The sequence below is a fragment of the Coptis chinensis genome, chromosome 2, assembly GCF_015680905.1.
Source record: "Coptis chinensis isolate HL-2020 chromosome 2, ASM1568090v1, whole genome shotgun sequence".
Classification (NCBI taxonomy): Eukaryota; Viridiplantae; Streptophyta; class Magnoliopsida; order Ranunculales; family Ranunculaceae; genus Coptis; species Coptis chinensis.
Window position 1 is genome coordinate 107,045,049 of NC_141457.1, and position 20,343 is coordinate 107,065,391.

General features: G+C 37.4%; 3 protein-coding genes and 2 pseudogenes across 4 annotated transcripts; 3 read left to right on the top strand and 2 right to left on the bottom strand.

Moving 5' to 3' along the window:
• Positions 1–2,052: 2,052 nt before the first annotated feature.
• LOC147520205 (heterodimeric geranylgeranyl pyrophosphate synthase small subunit, chloroplastic-like) lies at positions 2,053–3,505 on the bottom strand (annotated as a pseudogene). Its single transcript, XR_015212523.1, has 2 exons — positions 2,897–3,505; positions 2,053–2,832 (listed from the first exon to the last, which is right to left on the bottom strand). The product of XR_015212523.1 is annotated as a heterodimeric geranylgeranyl pyrophosphate synthase small subunit, chloroplastic-like (transcript).
• A 1,381-nt stretch (positions 3,506–4,886) lies between these two features.
• Positions 4,887–9,023, top strand: LOC147520206 (thiol-disulfide oxidoreductase LTO1-like). Its single transcript, XM_086591713.1, has 6 exons — positions 4,887–5,354; positions 6,081–6,337; positions 6,428–6,540; positions 7,020–7,167; positions 7,751–7,888; positions 8,739–9,023. The coding sequence occupies exons 1-6, from the start codon at positions 4,979–4,981 to the stop codon at positions 8,814–8,816; spliced, it is 1,110 nt and encodes a 369-aa protein (XP_086447839.1). The 5' UTR covers positions 4,887–4,978; the 3' UTR covers positions 8,817–9,023.
• Positions 9,024–10,898: 1,875 nt separating this feature from the next.
• On the top strand, positions 10,899–12,949 carry LOC147520207 (GPI mannosyltransferase 1-like). Its single transcript, XM_086591714.1, has 4 exons — positions 10,899–11,268; positions 11,355–11,537; positions 11,710–12,257; positions 12,512–12,949. The coding sequence occupies exons 1-4, from the start codon at positions 11,001–11,003 to the stop codon at positions 12,824–12,826; spliced, it is 1,314 nt and encodes a 437-aa protein (XP_086447840.1). The 5' UTR covers positions 10,899–11,000; the 3' UTR covers positions 12,827–12,949.
• A 45-nt stretch (positions 12,950–12,994) lies between these two features.
• On the top strand, positions 12,995–15,019 carry LOC147520208 (pentatricopeptide repeat-containing protein At5g40410, mitochondrial pseudogene; annotated as a pseudogene).
• A 720-nt stretch (positions 15,020–15,739) lies between these two features.
• LOC147520209 (uncharacterized) lies at positions 15,740–17,267 on the bottom strand. Its single transcript, XM_086591715.1, has 2 exons — positions 17,011–17,267; positions 15,740–16,864 (listed from the first exon to the last, which is right to left on the bottom strand). The coding sequence occupies exons 1-2, from the start codon at positions 17,192–17,194 to the stop codon at positions 16,104–16,106; spliced, it is 945 nt and encodes a 314-aa protein (XP_086447841.1). The 5' UTR covers positions 17,195–17,267; the 3' UTR covers positions 15,740–16,103.
• Between the last annotated feature and the right edge of the window lie 3,076 nt (positions 17,268–20,343).

The window sequence follows — 20,343 nt, forward strand, 5'->3', positions numbered from 1 at the left end:
ACTAGGATCTCATCCATCATGGGAGACCAATGGGTTTGCTGCCTACTCGCCATAACTACGAGAAAAGAAACTTAAAGGTGAACTAATCAAAACACATTATTTAACAAATAATCAAACTAACACTTTCAACCATTTTATATATACACTAAACAACATTGTGTATAAAGAATGATAATTACTCTTACAACAAACACTTCATTCTGACCCTAATCCTTACTAATAATTAATTAATAATCCATTAAAATATAAGCCACATTCACACATTTTGTTAAACAACAACTTTGCATAAATTTCATGCATCCTTGTGAATGTATTAAAATCCGGAAAATTAATCATAGTTATAAAAATAGCTCTCTTATAAGTCAAAAATCGTATTTCCGGTATGACAATGAATACCATTGACTATACACACTAGAAGTTCAAGCAATCAATAAACAACATGGAATATTTGAAAAAGGAGGATCTACTCACAGGTTTCCAACAAGATGTTTTGACTTTAAGTACCACGCAATCCTGTGATCTCTGAAGCTAGCTCAAAATTACCAATCACAGCTAAGAGACAAAACAATATTAGTATTTCACCTAAAAGCTCGAAGGTGAAGGAAATTCCTAAAACTTAATGAAGTGATAAATCTTAAACTGACCCTGACAGAGAAGCTAACATTTTAGAAGCTCCCCTTTAAGTAGCCTACAGATTCTATAAATCAGGAATAAAGCATGGAAAAGATGCTAGCGAAAAGGATTGAAACACTAGTGGTGGCAGGAAAAGAGCAAGCAAATAATACCAGCTGTGCAACTCAAATTATAAGACTTTACAAATCTTGGGGGTCGCGACCGCCCCCACACACACCCTCCTAAATCCATCTATGCTGACAAGTATGTTTGCCTTGCCCGGCTTGTGGGATTTTTCGGTGCTTTCAAGTTTTCTAGGCTGTCGATTTACATCTTAAGTTAGAAATTTGGATGATGACATTCACGACGTTGAGATCCATCTCCCCAAAAATCAAGATTTAGATCGATGTCTTTGTCGACCAATCGTTGGAGCGTTGGACACAACACTTTTTCTATTAATAATTCTCAAGTGCCAACGGTGAGTTCTCTCTCTCGAATCATTTTTCGCCCTATTTCAAGAAGTTCAAACTAGTGTTTTTTCGTATTTATGTAGATTGAACTGGATTTTGACTTTGAGAGGAACTGCTTCAATTGTTGACCTGTTGTAAACAAAGTTTGGTTTAAAATAATTTTAACCAATATAAGGTGGTAAACAAATTAGTACTTCATCAGAAATCCTTTGAATTCATTCACTTGAAGAGATTACTTCACTAGAGCTAACTAAAAAAAAAAAAAAAAACTTAACCTCTTAACCAAGAAAAATTTTTGGTTACCATGAATTAAGAACAGATATAGTTTAACATGCAATATACAACTTCCAAAAAATGAATCATTTCTTAGCCCATATTCACTTTTTAGGTACATAAAATCTGAAATTCCACATCTTAACCAATAGTTGAACAAATTTCATAACTTATATCGACTGACAAGAATTCGAGACAAAAGAAAATGATGTCTAAAACACAGTCAAACAAGTTGGATAGTGAAAGAGGAAGGGCTAACCTTGCTTGCAAAGAGAAGTACGTTGTTATGGAGTGTGAGAAACTCGGCCAGAATTGAGAGAGGGAGAGAAAGTAATTTTCCTCTTACATCTTTTAATAAAGTTGGAAGATCAAATGTCGATGAGCAGATGTTTTGTGGGAAGATCAACTCTGCAAATAAAGAACCTCCAACGTATCCATCTTGACCATTCTATGTTTTTCAAAGTTAGTACCACCTTGTTCACATTTTAACCAATTATTACAAAATAAATCACTTCTGGGTTCGGTCTTTGCCATACATAAGTTAATCAATGCCAATATTCTACACCAAGTTGATAGTGACTAAACAACAGTTTATCTCTTGTAATGATATAAACTCTTACTCTCATTAGTTTAAAATTTCTTAATAAACAATCCAATGCCATAAAACATTCTTCTTCACAGACCTGATAAGCAACCATTAATCTAAAACCTTACTGAAGTCTATCAAATTAATATTCTAAAGAACAGATTACAAAGAGGCCATACCACCAACCTGATTAACCCCAACACCTCCATTCTCAACTTGATCACTACCAATCAAAAAATTCCTCTCAACAGCATAATCAACAAAACTATACAATGGATTCACTCTCTCACCATACTTCTTCTCAAATCCATCCAACTCTTTCTTAGCTCTACTTCTGAGCTCTTCAGCTTGTTCAATGCTTTCTCTATCCCCACCACCTTAGCATAACTCTTCTTTCCCTTCTTCTTCTTGTTTCCCCTCCTTCTTCCTCAGTTTTCTCTCTCTTAATTTCCAATATCTCTTCAACTACCTGATACAACACTCCAACAGCTCTACCATACTTTCTCAACCTTTCCAACTCTTCATCTGTAGCTCCACCTAACAATCCCCACACACTGCAGAACACTCAGCTAATTCACCAAATTTCTTCTCCTGTACATACTCAGTTTGTGAATCTTCCGCATTTGTCAGATCAAGAAACTGACCTGCTACCATTCCAGTCGACCCCACAGCTCGAGCTATCTCCCCAATTACGCGAAGAATGCTACTTTCAGGGACCAAACTGGAAGGTGTATCAGAAACAATGTGTTGAAAACCAAGTGGGAATAAAGCATCTCCAGCTAGAATTGCCATATCGACACCATAAATTGCATGGTTCGAAAGACGGCCTCGACGAAACAGATCATCGTCCATGTCTGGCAAATCGTCATGAATTAATGAAGCTTCATGTACCTATAATAAATTTCGTTAATTACACCATTAAAAAAAAAAATGTTTGATGAAAATTATTACTGACCATTTCGAGGGCGCAGGCGGTAGGGAAAGCGGCGAGGCGAGAAACGCCAAAGAGCTCACAGACAGCAATGCACATGATGGGAGAGGCACGTTTGGCGCCGTGAGCGAGAACAGAGTAACGCATGGATTCATAGATCTGTTGAGGGTATTTGATAGGGATAGATTGGTCTAATTTATGGTTGATTTCAGTGATAAGAGTTGTCCAATAAGTTTTGAGGTCGAATTGGGATTGCATTGGGGTGGAAACTGAGGAAGAGCAGCGGAAGCGGTGCTTTTGGCGGAGGAAATTAAAATTTGAGATGTTGATGAGTGAAGGGTTTAGTGTTGAGATGGCAAACGGCATCATTTTTTTACTCTTTTATTAGTCACAGAAAGAAAGATTGTGGAAACTCTCAGTTTTGAGTTTGTCTACGTTTCTTCTCTCTGCCTCTGTTTTGAAACGGAAGATAAAACCATACCAAATAATTTAACTTCTATGATCAATTAGGACAGTTAATCACTGTTCCGTCCTGTTTTTGATGTAATCTGATTTGGAAATGTATGGTTGGAATCTCACCCAACTTATCGACAAAATTTTGACACGTGGGCAATGGCTTTTGATCCAAGCTCAACGCCAAGAGGTTTCAGAATTCGAATATACAGAATGGAGCCACTGCCAGATAGAGATGCCTTCCTTATCCGTTTCTTTGTCCCTTTCTTTTTTGTTTTCTTGCCATGGTTTAGGAGAGAAAACAAGAAAACACCAAATTTTTTAACCAAATAAAAAAAACACCCACCAATTTGAAGAGAAATATCAAATATTCATCGTCAAATGATGGAGCCTACGTGACTTTCTCAAAACCGTGCCACACAGAAGCCCAGGCCTACACGATTTTCTAGAAATTGCGCGATGTGTTGTACCTTTATTCTTTCTTCTCTTTTCAAATCTCTCGTGCGGTTTTCGCAAAACCGCACCATAAAAACCCACTGTCTAGCCTATGCAATGTTGCGGTTTTTCGATTTTCCAGAAAGATTTGATACGCGATGATGTCCAAACATCAACTTTATTCTTTCTTATTTTTCAATTTGGTGTTTGATTTTCAGAAAACCGCATGTTTTAAAAGCCCAATGTCTACCCCAAATATGAAAAAATGTACCAATTTTTGAAAAATTTGGTGTTTGATATTAAAGATATCTCAACTAAACACCAAATTTTAAGGGTTTTACTTACTAAGTTTGGATAGGTCACAAATATAGCAAATCACGAGTCTTTGAACCACTGGAAAAACACCAAACTTTTAAAATTTTATTTTTAATTTAAATAATATAAACTTGATTTAATATGCTTGAAATATAGCGAAGAAGACGAGGTCCCTTCATAACTCATAAGTATAAATAAAATAAAATAAATAAAATAAAACCATAATTCTGTTTTACCTGCGTGATAAATTAAGTATGAAACTTGTAACTTTATATGAGCAGAATTACACGAGTCACTTTATAAATTAGGTCTGGACTTATCACTTTACCCGCAGTTTTGACCATGGAATGCTTAGATCCAAATTTGTTTAGTTTATAATTTAGGATTTGAATATCTACTGTAGACATTTTTAGTTCACATTCAGATTAGTTTCTCAAACTTGTCTTGAATGATGTTACACTCTTGGTCACTAAAACCGTGGTTATCCTCCAACATCTGAAGTTTTTGATAGATATGGTGCCAACTGCCAAAAGTACTCTCAAGTCTCAACATTCATGCCAACTATCTCAATAAACATATTTCCTGAACTATTAATAACTTGATTGTCACACAACATATATGCCGTTGCACGAAAATAGTATGCTACTATGCTGTATGAATGCATGCCCATAATGCACTGCGTCCAAATGGTACTGCTAAATAGGGCTCTTAGCATAGCCGAGAAAGCCCGAGATACACAAAGTTGGGCTGCTTTCAATTTATTGGACCGGGCCTCCCGTCTTCAAAAAATTAAACTTCAACTAGATTTCTCGTTCGTCAACAGTGAGTAGTTTAACAAGCAGCAAAAAAAAAAAAAAAAAAAAAAAACTCTCCCTCACGTGGAAGTGATAGAGTGGAGCAAAGATGGTCGCGGCGCTGGCAAGCTTCATTTGCATCTCCGCTTCTCAATCCCACTCTAGAAATCGTCATTTCTCCGCTCCACCTACTTCCACAAACCACTTCAAGGTATCAATACAGAGAATGGTTGTCGTTCCAGTAAAATGTTTACAAGGTCAAGGTCCACCACAGCACACAAAGGAACCAGAGAAGGTGGAATCGGTTCCTCCTCTTTCTGACTCGGGCATTTCGATATACAATTGGTCTACTGGCCTTGGGGCCTTGGGGTTATTGGAAACTGGATATTTGACTTACCTCAAGCTCACTGGTACTGAGGCCTTTTGTCCTGTTAGTGGTGGTAGTTGCACTGATGTCCTCAACAGTGACTATGCTGTTGTATTCGGTAATCAGTTTTAGCTACTTTCTATTATGTTGATTGTTTAAGAGAAACTTTGTGCATGAAATTTGGTTTGTAATTGTTGAAAGTTTTAAGTATTTGTTATGTGATTATCGTGTTTTAAGTTCATTGCTATGAGATGTTACTAGCTATTTCAGATAATGTTTAAGTTTCAATGGACATGAAAAGTCTTCATTTCTGTAGGGTAGCTAATAAGCCGCTAAGAGTCTATAGAGTAAGTCAAGAAGATTTTATTTGTTTCTATACTAATTAAAAGAGGAGACAGATGAAAGTTTTTTGGCGCGTGTCAATAGTAGGATAACATCAATGCTTCAATTTGATTCCCTCAAAATGCGGCATTTACTGATTCTTATTGCAGAGTCATGTTCCAGACCCTGTCTTTTTACCCCTCTTATTGATGTTTGTTCAAGTTTTAAGTAGCTTGTGTTTATAACATAGCTATACCTCCCTAAGGTTATATGAAGGATAGAAAATGTTATTTTTTTTTCCCTTCTTTTTTGTTTATTTGTTTGATTAGAGGCGACTTCTCTTACAGTGTATACAAATTTTGGTTGCTTTTCAATATTGAATTATTCTGCAGCTTTAACTTGACCGAGACAAAGAATGTTTTTTTTAGCTGTCTCATTTTTAAAAAATTTATGCTTAAAACCAGCTAAGCAAAACCAAATTTTTTGACAGAGTATTTAAATGGACTCCTTTGGTATTTCCCAGGTGTTCCTCTTCCATTAATTGGTATGGTTGCCTATGGAATTGTAACCTCACTTGGTCTGCTTTTGGCCAAAAAGAGTGTTCCATCTGGACTTGGTGAAGATAGTGGGCGCTTGATTTTACTTGGGACAACTACCTCAATGGCAGCAGCTAGTGCTTACTTCCTATACCTTTTAAGCACGAAATTTACCGGAGTATCATGTTCCTATTGTTACGCATCAGCTGCTTTGTCGTTCACTTTACTTTTCACCACTCTAAAGGTACAGTGTTTTTTTATGTTTTTGTCGAAACTGCATGTTCATTTCACATTGTGTCATAAATCATTAGAATATTTTGGTGTCCATCTACAGGATCTTGGGTGGCAACAAATACAGAATGTGGTGGGCCTACAGTTATTTACAGCGGGCCTAGTAGTTGCTGCTTTAAATACTTCGTATAGTACATCTGAGCATGTATTGACCAGGTCAGTCGTCTAATCGCCCAGCCATCAACACTCAGCTGATATATACGACTGATGTCATTGATCATTTACATTTTGACCCTTGTTAGCCACTTGGTCCCTTGTGTACTGATTGGGCTTTAGGACAGTGATGTTAACATGACATCAACCATCAAACTGGAGAACTAATTTATCAGGTGTGCCAAAAACTGATAAAAACATCGGCTTTGACAAAATGCTCAGCGTTTTATATCATTTAGTTGCCACACTTGATGTGGTGAAATTGCTTAGCATATCAACAAGCAAATCAATGCATTTGATACCAAAAGTAGATTTCTGGTTATGCGATGAAACGAGAAACAAGCAGGAAGCAACTTTTATGTTAACCTTCCCACAATACCTAATTCGTGCGTGCATGCAGTCAATAATCAGAGACGGTTTCTTGAGAGATGTGCTAAAAAGATATCTCGTGACTGGTTTTTGCTTCTCTTTCAATTTTGCAGATTGGATTTTGCGTACCAGCCATTCTATGAATCCCAGATAGCAACAGAATCGAGCCCTCTTGCTCTTTCTCTTGCAAAACATCTTCACTCTGTAGGTGCAAAAATGTATGGAGCGTTCTGGTGTACACATTGCCAAGAACAAAAACAGGTGATTTATTTTCTCTTCATTTTGTAATAAAATGTATTGGGTCAATGTAACAACGGTAAAGCAGTTTGATTCTTGAAGTTAACCATCATAATTAGTGGACTAACTTCAGTAACTTGCCTGAGCAGGAGTACAATTTCAATCTCGTAACACATGAACCACAACATTTAAGTCATTTATTGTTTATTGAAGATGAGTTGTCAGATCTTTGTAAATCAAAATATGTTTTAGTTTCAGCTACTAGGACTCTAATGTTCAATGTGGAGATGCTGGCATCAAAAGTAGTTAGAAAAAAAAATGACCCGTTAAAAAAAAAGTGAAGAAAACAGAGTGAAGTATTTGTTTTCATCTCTTCGTACAGAGTAGTTTGATGACTTTCTTGAAATGGCAAAAGAACAATCACCTTAAAGCTTCTATTGTCAGCTCTCGTCTTTGAAAGTGCTGAAAGAGCATCATGCGAGTCTTGTTGCCACCAAGAAGGCTTCCTTTCTCATTTTTATCGTACAAATCTCAGTTTCTATGTTGTCTGTCTAGTATTTGAAATCCATTCCTTTACAGATTTTAATTTTTTTATGTTCCAAAACAGATGTTTGGAGAAGAAGCTGCAAAGATGTTGGACTATGTTGAGTGTTTCCCTGATGGCATTAGAAAAGGAACTAAAATGGCAAAGGCATGCTCAGATGCTGGACTTGAAGGTTTTCCGACGTGGGTGATAAATGGAAAGGTTAGAAACTCTATTTCTCCAACCTTTTCTCTAAAATGTCCGTATGTCTAATCTCAACAGTAGTCCTATAAGTCTTTCTACTGGAAGACTTTTGAGAGGTGATAATCTAAATCAAATAGATTCAAGGTAATTGATAAATGGAATATCCTGTGGAGGCACCACTTGCAGCTAAGCTTAGCATATACTGTCTTGTTTTTGTTCTTTTGTTTAGGGTTTGTCGTTTTTTAAACTTAGTAATTTATACTACTTATGAGTATTCCAAAAGATACAGGCAAAGGTCCATGGTTGGTGAGATTTACTTTTGAGCGATGTGATTTTCTAGCCTTCTAGATGGGATCTATTCTATAGTTTGGCTCTCAACCCTTTCATTGGTGGATGTACATAGTCTACAAACAGATATCCATATTCAAGTTTTCTGTAACTATGTAGTATAAACATAAAGGGAAAAGTAAAATGTAAGCCAAAGTGTCCTACAGACATCGCCACTTCATTGGTGAATTAACAAAAAATAGGTAGAAGATTTTGTGAAGCTAATATTAGCTGAGGTGATTGGCCAATTGCTGTGTCGTGAACTTTCATCTTTAAGGTCTACTTAAAACTTGTAAGAAATTTACCTCTCTTTTCTCTTCCAAATTTTTGTGCTTCTGTTACAAACCTCTTTCCTTACAAAACTTATGCTGCACGGATGTATCAGCCTTGTCTGATAGATTGATGGGGACTATACTGTTTAGATAGTATGATTTTCTGGTTTGAGACAATTACTGAGGTTATCTCGACCAATTGAACGTATGATGATGCTTGTATGGATATAGTATTCTGGATTTCACAAAGTAATGAGTATGTCTTGCAGGTTCTAAACGGCATACAAGATTTCACAGAGCTTGCAGAAGCGTCAGGATTTCTCCTTGAAGATTTTCAACCAAGCTAAGGAGATTCCTGTCAGAACATCAATAAACGAATGTACAGCTCTTAAGTTAATTTCCCACAGCTTAATAGTCACTTTATATGTAACATTACTAACTGCTGCTTAAAAGGAAAAAAAAACACTTGCTTTAAGATGGCGTGTATTTTATTGTGTTTAATGGAGAAAGTAATATCTGCGACAGTCAATAACACGTAACCTGGATTTAATTAATCACTATGTCATGGCAATGTCCTTCCCAAGCTTTCAATTTCAGAATTTACCTTTGATGCACTGTAGCTATTAAATTTTCCTTGGTCATGAGCCAATATAAAACTTCCACATTCCACTTCTAGGCGTGTTTCTGCTGCCATTGAGATCTTCAGCTTTCAAAAGGTGTAAGCGTAGCAGTAACCATAGATCAGAAAGTGCAAAATAAAAAAATAAAAGTGGCGTTTATACTGTGACTACTGACTAGCATGATAATAAATTGGCAATGCAGATTCCCAGTTTGAGCAAGACAAAACATAACAACCCAGCGTTCACTTTTTTAATGAAAAACGTACTACCATCTACTGGAATACTGGATTAACAAATTTCATATTTTTCAAATCTGAACCAACGTAAGAATTTGTATTCACTTGTTACTTATGATGCTTTTTGGTTTAGAGAAGATTTTTCAAAACCAAACAATCAGTAACTTTCTATACTAAGGAAATAGCAATATCGTCGAGAAGGAACAAAGAAAGTAAAGAAGAATGCAAAAATAACCCAAAACATCAGGCTCCCTGAATGTCATAGCTTGCATACCCATGAGAAGTAATGGAAGAAAAGGAGGGCGGTCCTATAGGTAAAGAGTGATCCATCCCAAACCGTGAAGTACAACTCAATGCCAATTCCAACATAAAGCAGAACAAAGCATTAGATCATATATAGTAACGGTGCATTGTTTCTTTTGTACCTCAAAATTGCACCTTCCATTCTGTCCTTGTGCACTTAAAAAACAAGCGAAACTGTTCATATTTTGAAGAAGTAAGAAAATTTGTCAAAACTTAATATAAAACAACATACCATCTTAGTTAACAACTATGACCTCCTTATTCCAAGTATCTCTAAGGTTTTTCTTTTCATGTCCCTAACATCACTCAATGTGAACACACCGAAGAACAGGGTGCATGTCCCTCCCCGTAACAGAAAAATGAACAAACTGCAATTACCATTCTTATGGAGAAGAGAATATTGAAAACACCAACCTTTTTTAAACTACGAAAGATAATCAATTGAAGTATGAACAAACAATCAAGCAAACAGTCATGGTATAGAAAATACCCAACAGTCACCTTTATCTAACAAAGAAACTAAAAAGCATAAATTTCTTACCGCGCTCTACAGGCTAACTTGTGGAAATATGAAATTTTGGGCTTATATTTCTGACTATGGGTTTGTATGTTGCGTGGAAATTAAGCCAACTGTCCACAAACACCGCATTAAACCTTGGTTAGCAATTCGGGATACGAGAATAATTCGAAAATTATTTGGTGATTCAAAAAAATGGTGGTAAAAAATTCGCAATACGGCAATTATGAGGTGTTTAATTAATACGCATTTTAAACGTTTAGTTGTAAAAATTCGAAAGTAAAAAATTCGTGATATTATGTTAGTAAATATTAATAATAGTTGTCATTTTTTACAACATAACAAACATATTTAAACAATTTAGCTACAAAAACATTGAAACCAATTGAATGGTCCACAAAGGTAACTTTATTTATTTGTTCTTGGATTGAAATTATCATTCAAATTTCAAAATACCACACACTATGACATGACAATTTAAATATTGCCCAAAAAATATAAAAGCAAAATTTTTGGATTAATTTATCACTAAAAATGTAAGAGTGAGGACATAAAAAATAACAAAAACGCAACCGAATTTTAATTATTTTTTTTTCCGTATTATTCATTTCAAAGCAAAAAATCACGAAATTCGGAAGTATTATACGGTTTTGTCATTCAAAAATTCGATTCGCTAATAATTCGGCAAACAGAAATTGGAAATCGGAATAATATGATATTGAAGATATATATCGGCGTTTTCCCACCATTATCGAAAATTAAAAGAAATCGGGGTTTCCACTCTCGTTCTGAATGTGAGATCTCTTTTCCAAGGAATATTTGAGTAGACCTTAATATATTATTATTCTTGTAGCAATGAATTACGATTACCGGTCACTTCTACTAGTCTCAGCAGTTGTTCGGGTTTGTCTTATAATATATGGAGAATGGCAAGATAGCCATATGGAGGTTAGATACACTGATGTTGATTACCTTGTCTTTTCTGATGCATCTTCTTTAATGGCAACTGGAATGTCTCCTTATAAGAGATCTACATATCGATACTCACCTTTGCTTGCATTTATACTCTTGCCTAATTCATTTATTCATGCTTCCTGGGGTAAACTTTTATTCTCTGCTTCAGGTATTTAAACTATTCCTCCTCTTTTTTAATTTTTATACTTTTACTTAAACCTTGGACTTACTAATAATGCTCTTATTATAGTACAGATCTTCTTGTGGGATTGTTTATCCGGATTATTTTGAAGCTCCGTGGTGTTCCTGAGAATCTTTGTCTAATTTCTATGGGAGTGTGGCTTTTCAATCCGTTTACCTTCACAATTGGGACCCGTGGGAATTGTGAGCCTATTGTTTGTGCAATAGTTCTGTGGATTATTATCTGTATCATGAATCGTGTAAGCTCTACTCCCCCAAGCATAACTCTTAGAATCTCAAGTGTTGTATTATATATACGTGAAATGTGTAGACTATGAGGTACAACTAACTAAGATTTCCATTGAACTGTAATTTGGTCGGTTACTCGTTAAGTTTATATTCTACTATATCATACTGTTTTTATTTATAGGTAAGGTGTTGCAAGCGGCATTTTGGTATGGGCTCGTCGTCCACTTCAGAATATATCCAATCATCTATGCACTTCCAATACTTCTGGTTCTAAAGCCCCATAACATTCAATCTGGTTCAAAGCCTTACCTCCAAAATTGGACCCCAAGTCAACAAAAATCTCAACAAAGTTATAGTGGTGAAGGATTAGTTCGTATTTCTGATTCATGGCTTCTTTTAAGAAGTATGCTAACAGGAGAGAAGATATTATTTGGGCTATTATCTGGTTCTGTCTTCTTCTTTTGGACTGGTCTTTTCTTCTATCTCTACCAGTGGGAGTTTTTGAATGAGGCACTGTTGTACCATCTTACCAGGACAGATCCGAGACACAACTTCTCGATATATTTTTATCACATTTATCTTCATCATCAACATGAATTTTCAATATTGGAGAAGCTTGTTACTTTTTCGCCCCAGTTGATGGTGCAACTGGTTCTCATATTCCGCTTCGCACAGGACCTCCCTTTCTGTTATTTGGTTCAAACGGTAGCGTTTGTAGCATTCAACAAGGTTTGTCAATTCAGTCATTGATCCTGTTCTTCTGTGGGGGGTGGGGGCTTGCTCATTGAATGTGATTTTACTTTTTATCATATAATTATATCCTAAAGAACCGTCATGAACATGAATCCCTATACATTGATGACATACGTCGTTCCTAAAAATTAGGGGTTTTTTTCCCTGTAAAAGTTATGTTTGGCTAGTATAGATAGGATATTTGTGCATCATAATGTTCATAAGGAATGATAAGTTATGCTCATTTTCAGGTTATAACAGCGCAGTATTTTGTGTGGTACTTTTGCCTGTTGCCCCTTGTACTTCCATGGAGTACTATGACTCTCAGATGGGAAGGCATCTCTTGCATTCTCATATGGATGGGTGCTCAGATCCACTGGCTGATGTGGGGTTATCTGCTGGAGTTCAAAGGCAAAAATGTCTTTGTCCAGTTGTGGTTTGCAGGTTTATTGTTCTTGGCTGCGAACACATGGGTTCTCGTCGTGTTAATACGTCGTCACAAGTTCTCTCCAGTTTTCCTTTGGTCAGAGAAAACAAGTTCCAAGAGTGGAAGAAAGCTACAGTGATGGAGCAATATGTTAGTTGATTATTTTCCCGGTCCATTCACGTCCTGTTGTAACTTGTAATCTTAAGTTTTTAACTGCTCGTAGCAATTTATTTCACCATCTAGTACCTTCTTTTCAAGTTTATTTTCGGTTCATCATCTAGTTAATCAGTTGACCTCGAAGCAGGAAAGCTCATGAGACTTGTATTAGAGTTGTGCACATGTACTGATTCAGTGAAGGTGCAGAGGGGCAGAAGGCTGTCTAGCTAGCTGAACTTAAGTTTACAAAAAATTAGCGCGCGCTGACATATAAAGGTTGCCATGCCATTTACTTTGATGCTACTCTATCACTTCCCCTGCCACTTGTTCAAATGTCGCAGCCACGTCATTCCTCAAATTTTTTTTCTATGCAGTTCAATTACCACAAGAAACCTTTCCTCAACACTCGCCCCTCAAAATCATTTTTCTTTAAATGATTCTTCTTCAATTGCAGAATGCGAGACAATTCATAGTACATTGATTAAACGTGGAAATTACAATGATGGGTTCATAGGCAGTCAGTTGGTTGGTCTATATGCAGAGTTTAGCAATTTAAATGGTGCACTGAAATTGTTTGATGAATTACCGGACAAAGATTTGATCTCGTGGAATTCAATGATTTCGGTTTTTTCGAGGAATGGGGATTTGAAAGAGAGTTTTAGTTTGTTTTGCAGGATGAGAAAAGAGATTGGTATGAAGCCTAATGAGGTGACACTCATCTCTGTACTTCCAGTTTGTGCTGATATTCAAGCATTAAATGAAGGAAAATGTGTCCATGTTTATGCAGTGAAAATGGGTTTTTTGTCTGAAACTAAAGTGATCAATTCTCTCATTAGTATGTATGGGAAATGTGGTGTTGTTGACGCGTCGTGTCGGCTTTTTGAGGCAATGGAGTTGAGGAATATAGTGTCATGGAATTCGATGATTGCTGTTTGTGTTCAAAATGGGTTTTCTGAGGTGGGTGTTAGTCATTTCAATGAAATGAGAAGAGCGGGCATCAAGCCTGATCGAGCAACTTTTGTGACCATGCTTCAGGCTTTGGGAGATTTAGCTGTAGTGAGACCAGGGAGGGCCATTCATGGCCATATTGTGTGTTCTGGATTCAGTTCAGACGTGCCCATCACAACTGCACTTGTTGGAGTGTATTCGAAATCTGGGAGTTTAGATGCTGCGTATGAAGTTTTTGTTGAGTTAAACAACCCAGATAAAATAGCTTGGACTTCCATGCTTGCTGCCCATGCCATGCATGGTCATGGTAGAAAAGCAATTGATTGCTTTGATCTCATGGTTAGTAAAGGTATAAGTCCTGATCATGTTACCTTCACACATCTCTTGAATGCTTGCAGTCATTCTGGGCTTATCGAAGAGGGTAAGAAATACTTTGAGGACATGAGCAAAGTTTATGGAGTTGAGCCAAAGGTGGATCATTATTCTTGCATGGTTGATCTCCTGGGTCGGTCTGGACTTTTGGAGGAAGCTTGGAAGTTTATTGAAAGCATGCCTATCGAGCCTAATGCAGGAGTATGGGGAGCTTTAGTTGGTGCTTGTAGAATCCATAGTAACATCAACTTTGGGAAGGAAGCTGCAGAAAGGTTATTAGTACTAGACCCACTAGATCCCAGGAATTACATCATCCTATCTAACATTTACTCTTCAGCTGGTCAATGGAAGGAGGCTTCAGTGGTAAGAGCTTTAATGAGGGAAAGAGGCCTTAAAAAGGACCGGAGTTCCAGTTGTATTGAACATGGAGGCAAGGTTTATAGGTTTGTGGTGGCTGATCAATCACACCCGGATTCAAAGGAAATATACTTGAAGCTAGGGGAAGTCATTACGAAGATGCAAAATGCAGGTTATGTGTGTAACACAGAATATGTTCTACATGATGTTGATGAGGTGGTGAAAGAGGATATGATTTATAAGCACAGTGAGAAGCTTGCAATTGCATTTGGACTTCTAGTTAGTGGTGCGGGCATGCCTATAATGATAACCAATAACCTTAGAATATGTGGTGATTGTCATAGCGCAAGAAAGTTTATATCACTAGTTGAAAACCGCACAATTACTATTCGAGATTCAAAACGGTTTCACCACTTTGCTAATGGATTCTGCTCTTGTCAAGATTACTGGTGACCCTTGGAACTACGTCCTATCTGATATATGGTGTGTGCCTGGTCAATGAGAGGGTCGATTCAAAGGCTTAGAGCTTTAATGAAAGAAAGAAGCCTTCAGAAGGACCTTGGTTGCAGCTCTATGAACAATGAGGCAAGGTTCCATGTTTTCAGGTTGATGACTAATCATACCCCAAGTACACGAGCTGTATCACTGTGTTGTGCTCCGTCTTCCTACTGGGACGGTGAAAATGCTGTCTTTGATGATTTACAAACCATAGAGACCCTGGACTGCTATGCTTGCTGTCTATACATGGTATCTTATCTGCTTCAATCTCATGGTTAAGGCTAGCAGCAGCCAGATTGTGTTACTTTCACCCAGGTTTTGAAGTGCTTGTAGCCTTACGGCACATCGAACAGGGTATGAAATATTTGGACGCTGTGCCTATGTATTTGAGTGGTTGATATCTGCCTTTTTGGAGGTGGTCATGAACTTATTAAAAACATATGGATTGAGCCTAATGCAGGTGTGGGGAGCATTAAATTGTGTTTATGGTCCAGCATAAGATTGGGAAGGGTGTTGCATAAAGGTTGGTTGTACTAGTTATATTGGATCCCTGAAACTATGTTCTATCTGATATAAGTCAATGGAAGGAGTATCTAAAGGTTAAAGCTTTAATGAAACAAAAAAGCCTCTTTAATGGACACAAGCAAGTTTTGTAACAGTGCAGTGCACGGTAGAAAGAAATTAAGGAATCGTTTAACCTGGCAAAGTATCCAATTGTGTGATAGAAGGCGGTTGTCCTGTTACTATTTCCAAATCAAAGTGGACACAGATATACTTGGTTCAAAGTTCCAACAAGTAAATCATAATTCATAAGACCACAGATTATTGAAAAAGGTAAGGTGAACTAGTGTTACCCCCTACTAGATGAGCCAATTAGGATTTCTCCCAGATGGGAAATTAGGGTCTCCTCCCTAAATACACACAAAAAAGGTTGACTTTTTTTATGTGTATTTAGGAGGAGACCCTAATTTCCTATCTAGTAGGGTGGAAGTGGAAATCCTAATTGGCTCATCTAGTGGGGTGATATTGGTTAACCCAAAAGGTAAATACATGTAAGACCTTTATGTTTCTGATCATCTTTCTGCCTATCTTCTGCACACCATTCCTTTCGCACCACTGCCACCTCCACATGCCACGTTAAGAGGCTCGCCACCTTTCTCTTCGTCAATTTTTTTATTAAAATTGGAGACTGCACAGTCTATAGCAAATAGATGTGGACAAGTGAACAACTCTGCAGCCCCCATGATTGGCATTGGTGCTGCCATCTTGACTCGACTGCGATAACTCGGTCTGTAAGTCTGTCCTAGCACCCCATTTACATTTGAGCTTAGCGAGTAAAACTTGAAGTTCAGCTCTAAATGTGCGAAACAATCTTCTTGTGTCACATCATACCCGTGGACCTTGGATTCATGTGGAGTAATAGGAACAACTCGTGCCAATATCTTGAACAATCCTGCCACTTCCACTGTCACAAGATTTGCTTCAGCATGCCGTTGGATCCTCAACCCTGCACCTGGTGACCTCCATGTTTTGCCCTCGCCAGCTGGTACCAGTATGTTCTCTCCATCCAATTTAATTAACATATTTTCGGTGACTTCCTGCCACTTCGCAACTTGTAGTGCACCCAAGTGCAGCTGATGAGATCCGAACAAGAGGCCGATAGCCTGAACCCATGTGAAGTCTCTCCCTTTTTTGCTTCTCTTGCCGATGAAGTGAGCATTTATGTGGATGTTTGAATCTGTGACCAAGCAGAAGTCCTTGTCCTTCTTGCCATGGAAGTAGAACATGATACCATCGCCGCCAATGAAACGAGGGTCTTGACACACAGCTCCTGGTCTATCACAAGCTGTTCTACAACAAAAAGGATTATCGGTTACTTGTCAGTATAATGCTCTAGAATCAAATTTTGGAGTATTCAAAATCAGAAGGGAATTTTATATCCTCATACAGCCAAAAGATTTTGGATAAGAGAAAAACAAGTGAAGAGCTTACCACAATAAGGTTTGCAAAGTCTGCAGTCTACTTCACATAGTCTGGGACAACCAGGAGGACAGTTGTGAGAGATCCCATAACAGTTTCCATAATAAGGGTTATGGCAAGTGGCTCTCCAAGCATCAACGAGGATGTGGAAGTAACTGAAACAAAATATACCGAAGACGACCCATGCTCCTCCCATCTCTGTTATTCTTCATGTAAGTGTGGTCATTAGTCCTTAAGTCCTTTAATAAAGTGAGTATCCAAGTGACCATGCTACGAATTGTGTTTTCTTTAATTTGCTTGTATAACCACCATGCAAGAGGACAACCATGTTAGGTGTTTGTTTGCGCAAGGAATAATGTTACTATAAGCAAGGTCAACACCAGTTTACCAAACCTACATATATCTTAAGAGTACGGTCCAGAAAACGATTCCTTACCAAGATGTTGATAGATATGATGTGGCTGAAGAACTAAGCTGCTTGTTAATGAAAAATGACATTAAGACACGACCATATGTTCTTTATTAGTTTGTTTCCTTCGCTTTTGTAACCAAAACAGGTTTATGAAGGTGTAACAGAAGCCATATAAGCGTTGGTGAAAATTTACGCTTGCAGTGAACGGCAGACTTACTTCGAAAGTTGTTTTTATTTACTCTACAAATTTACAAAAGTTTCCAAGGGGCGAAATTTGAGCTGGAGCAGTAGTGATTAAAGGGATGATTAGGTGATTCGACCACCAAAAATCCTGCCAAAGGGGATATGGTGAAATCCATTCAAAAATTTACTGAATTCTATAAGGGATGATCTTGGACACACCCATAAAAACACTCCTGTGCTCCATAACTAATTTAAGTTTTTGTCATACCCCAATAACCACCTCAATCCAATAATATCCCCCAAATTAATTTGCATAAATGCTAAACTTTATGCTAATTTGCATAGCAGGGACTAGTGGACAGATGAAAACTCCTACCAAGTGTCTAAGTCCTTGGATGATCCATGTCCTCATGTTTAGTTAAAATTCCAACAGCAAAATCCTACAAATTTGCAAACTAAATATGCACAACCAATAAATTAGTCTAGGTTCGAAACTTCAAGCAGACATGCATGAAGCCATGAACACTGTGAAGGTCAGGGGCAAGCAACTCGTGAAGTCGTGGAACGCCTGTAGCTTACGAGGCTGTATGGGCCTGACCTTCCCACCCCAAAGTCGGTGCAAAGAGTTCGATGGACAAAGTATACCATTGCCTGCAAGGTCAAGGTAGCTTCCTCTTTCACATCAACAATGAACACTCAATATGCAATCGTGCCTGATATGATGCCATGCTTCTTTTTGTAATATAAAACCAACCGAAGTAGGGGTTCGAGGCTTCGAGCACATTATCCTCGCCCACCTCTATTGATTGCTGTTCCAAGTCATGCTAAAGGATTTATCATTTTCTTCGTTGTTACTTGTGAACATTAAATTATTACCCTTTTGTTTGATGATGATATTTATTATTTATTGTTTTATAATTTTCTTGTTTGATTGTATGGACTATAATCCCTCCCAATGGCGCATTCAACCTCCTGTTACAAGGATTGTTCAAAGATGAATATTATATTTGAGCCTGTTGAAGGGATTTGCACCCTAAGAAAATATCCTTGAACATCTGCTATTCAATGTTGGCTATGATAAGAATCATAAGATTATGATTATAAGATTATTGCAATACTTTGGGAGTGAAAGTACCGATTACCCATAGCTCTGCGCAAGCAAAAAGTCAAAAACTTGGACATATTTCACTTGTATAAATACATTCGTTGGGCAACCAACCCTTGCATGATTTCATTGATTTGCTTCAAATGTGGCATCCAAACTGGATTGGTGGACAATATAGGAATGTCAGCCTGATTAAAGTTAGTACATATTATTACCTAAGTTTTGGCACTTTAGATCTCAATTTAGGTTTGATTTCCACCAAACTTTTTCCAAATTATACTACTTCCTGAATCCTGATGTTAGTGGTTTTTGTACTTAACCATATACAAATATCCTATATAGAAAATAAAGTTCCATTTGAAAAATAAAAACTAAAATAACAAAGAAGGGATCGTGTACTCATGCGACCTTAGCCAATAGCCCATTAGTCCATTACCCATTACTCCATTGGATTGTTTAGCCATTAGCCATTTGTTTGTTATATAAATCAGTAATCAAGTTCCGTTGGTGATGTTGTTACTCCACATATTAAAAATCAAAATAGACTATATTATGAATATGTAAGGGACATCCTACCAGGCACATGATGTACACAAGGTCACAAACAATGACTCCTTCAGTATAACTTGACCCCATACCCACTCGCCACTCGGCCCTACCTCATGGTATCATCACCTGTTATTGTCATCATTACCAACATTATCTTTATGTCTCCTTCCTGCCGTAATCCACAAACCATTACAACCACTCACCATTATTACAGAGAGCTCAGTATCATTACGCTCTATGCCAGCTCAAACAATACTGACCTACATCTACTACCCCCCCTCTTGTGGAAATGTACCACACATTTCGACCGCACATATGTACTCATCAGTACACGTGTCGCGTCCAATACATACTATCAATGCCTATAAAAACCACCTTCAAGAACTACGTGTGGCTTGATTCCAATCTGATTATTGATTCCTAACCTGGGTTACTGGTTCACACCTCACTACTATCTCCAATACACATACTAGATACGTATGCATCTTCATCCACATGAAGAACAGTCATTAACAACAACCAAAACCATTAGCTTTATTCACTTTAATTTAAGAGCTAATGTTTAACTTGGTGTAATGTCTTAATAATCTAAAATGATAAATTTAGACATTTAAGCCAAGTCTAATGGTGCGACAAAACCATTAGATAGCGTCATTGAGATTCTGATCTAATAGTGCGTCAAAACGCTATCTGACAACGCTATTGGTATTAGTTTATTTATCTATAGCGTCAATTTTAACAAGATAGCGTCAAGTCTACACACCAGTACGTATGAGTGGCGAGTAGGAAAAATCTAAGCCACACGCCACACTGTGTGGCGGTTAAATATATATATATATACAGCCCCGCTCTTAGACCGTTTACGGACTTTAGTTAAAAACCGAAATTTCGAAATATAATCTCGCGAAGGGTTTTCTCAAAACTCTCTCACTCGCTCCTCTTTCCTATTCTCTCTCCAACTTCTTTTTTTCCACAGACAGAGTTGGCAGAAAGTAGAAAAGAATCGATAAAGATTTCAGTTTCAACACCGAAATCCCAAAGAAAAGAATAATTACATTTTCTTAGTAACATACTCGTATTCGTTTCAATCCACCTA

Bases quoted from the DNA above. Each gene is read 5' to 3' on its own strand.
- LOC147520207 (XM_086591714.1), top strand. From the start codon at position 11,001: ATGAATTACGATTACCGGTCACTTCTACTAGTCTCAGCAGTTGTTCGG. The intron at 11,269-11,354 runs GTATTTAAACTA...ATTATAGTACAG, and splicing joins ACTTTTATTCTCTGCTTCAG to ATCTTCTTGTGGGATTGTTT. The intron at 11,538-11,709 runs GTGTAAGCTCTA...TTTTATTTATAG, and splicing joins TATTATCTGTATCATGAATC to GTAAGGTGTTGCAAGCGGCA.
- LOC147520206 (XM_086591713.1), top strand. From the start codon at position 4,979: ATGGTCGCGGCGCTGGCAAGCTTCATTTGCATCTCCGCTTCTCAATCC. The intron at 5,355-6,080 runs GTAATCAGTTTT...GGTATTTCCCAG, and splicing joins TGACTATGCTGTTGTATTCG to GTGTTCCTCTTCCATTAATT. The intron at 7,168-7,750 runs GTGATTTATTTT...GTTCCAAAACAG, and splicing joins ATTGCCAAGAACAAAAACAG to ATGTTTGGAGAAGAAGCTGC.
- LOC147520209 (XM_086591715.1), bottom strand. From the start codon at position 17,194: ATGGGAGGAGCATGGGTCGTCTTCGGTATATTTTGTTTCAGTTACTTC. The intron at 16,865-17,010 runs GTAAGCTCTTCA...GTTGTAGAACAG, and splicing joins ACTTTGCAAACCTTATTGTG to CTTGTGATAGACCAGGAGCT.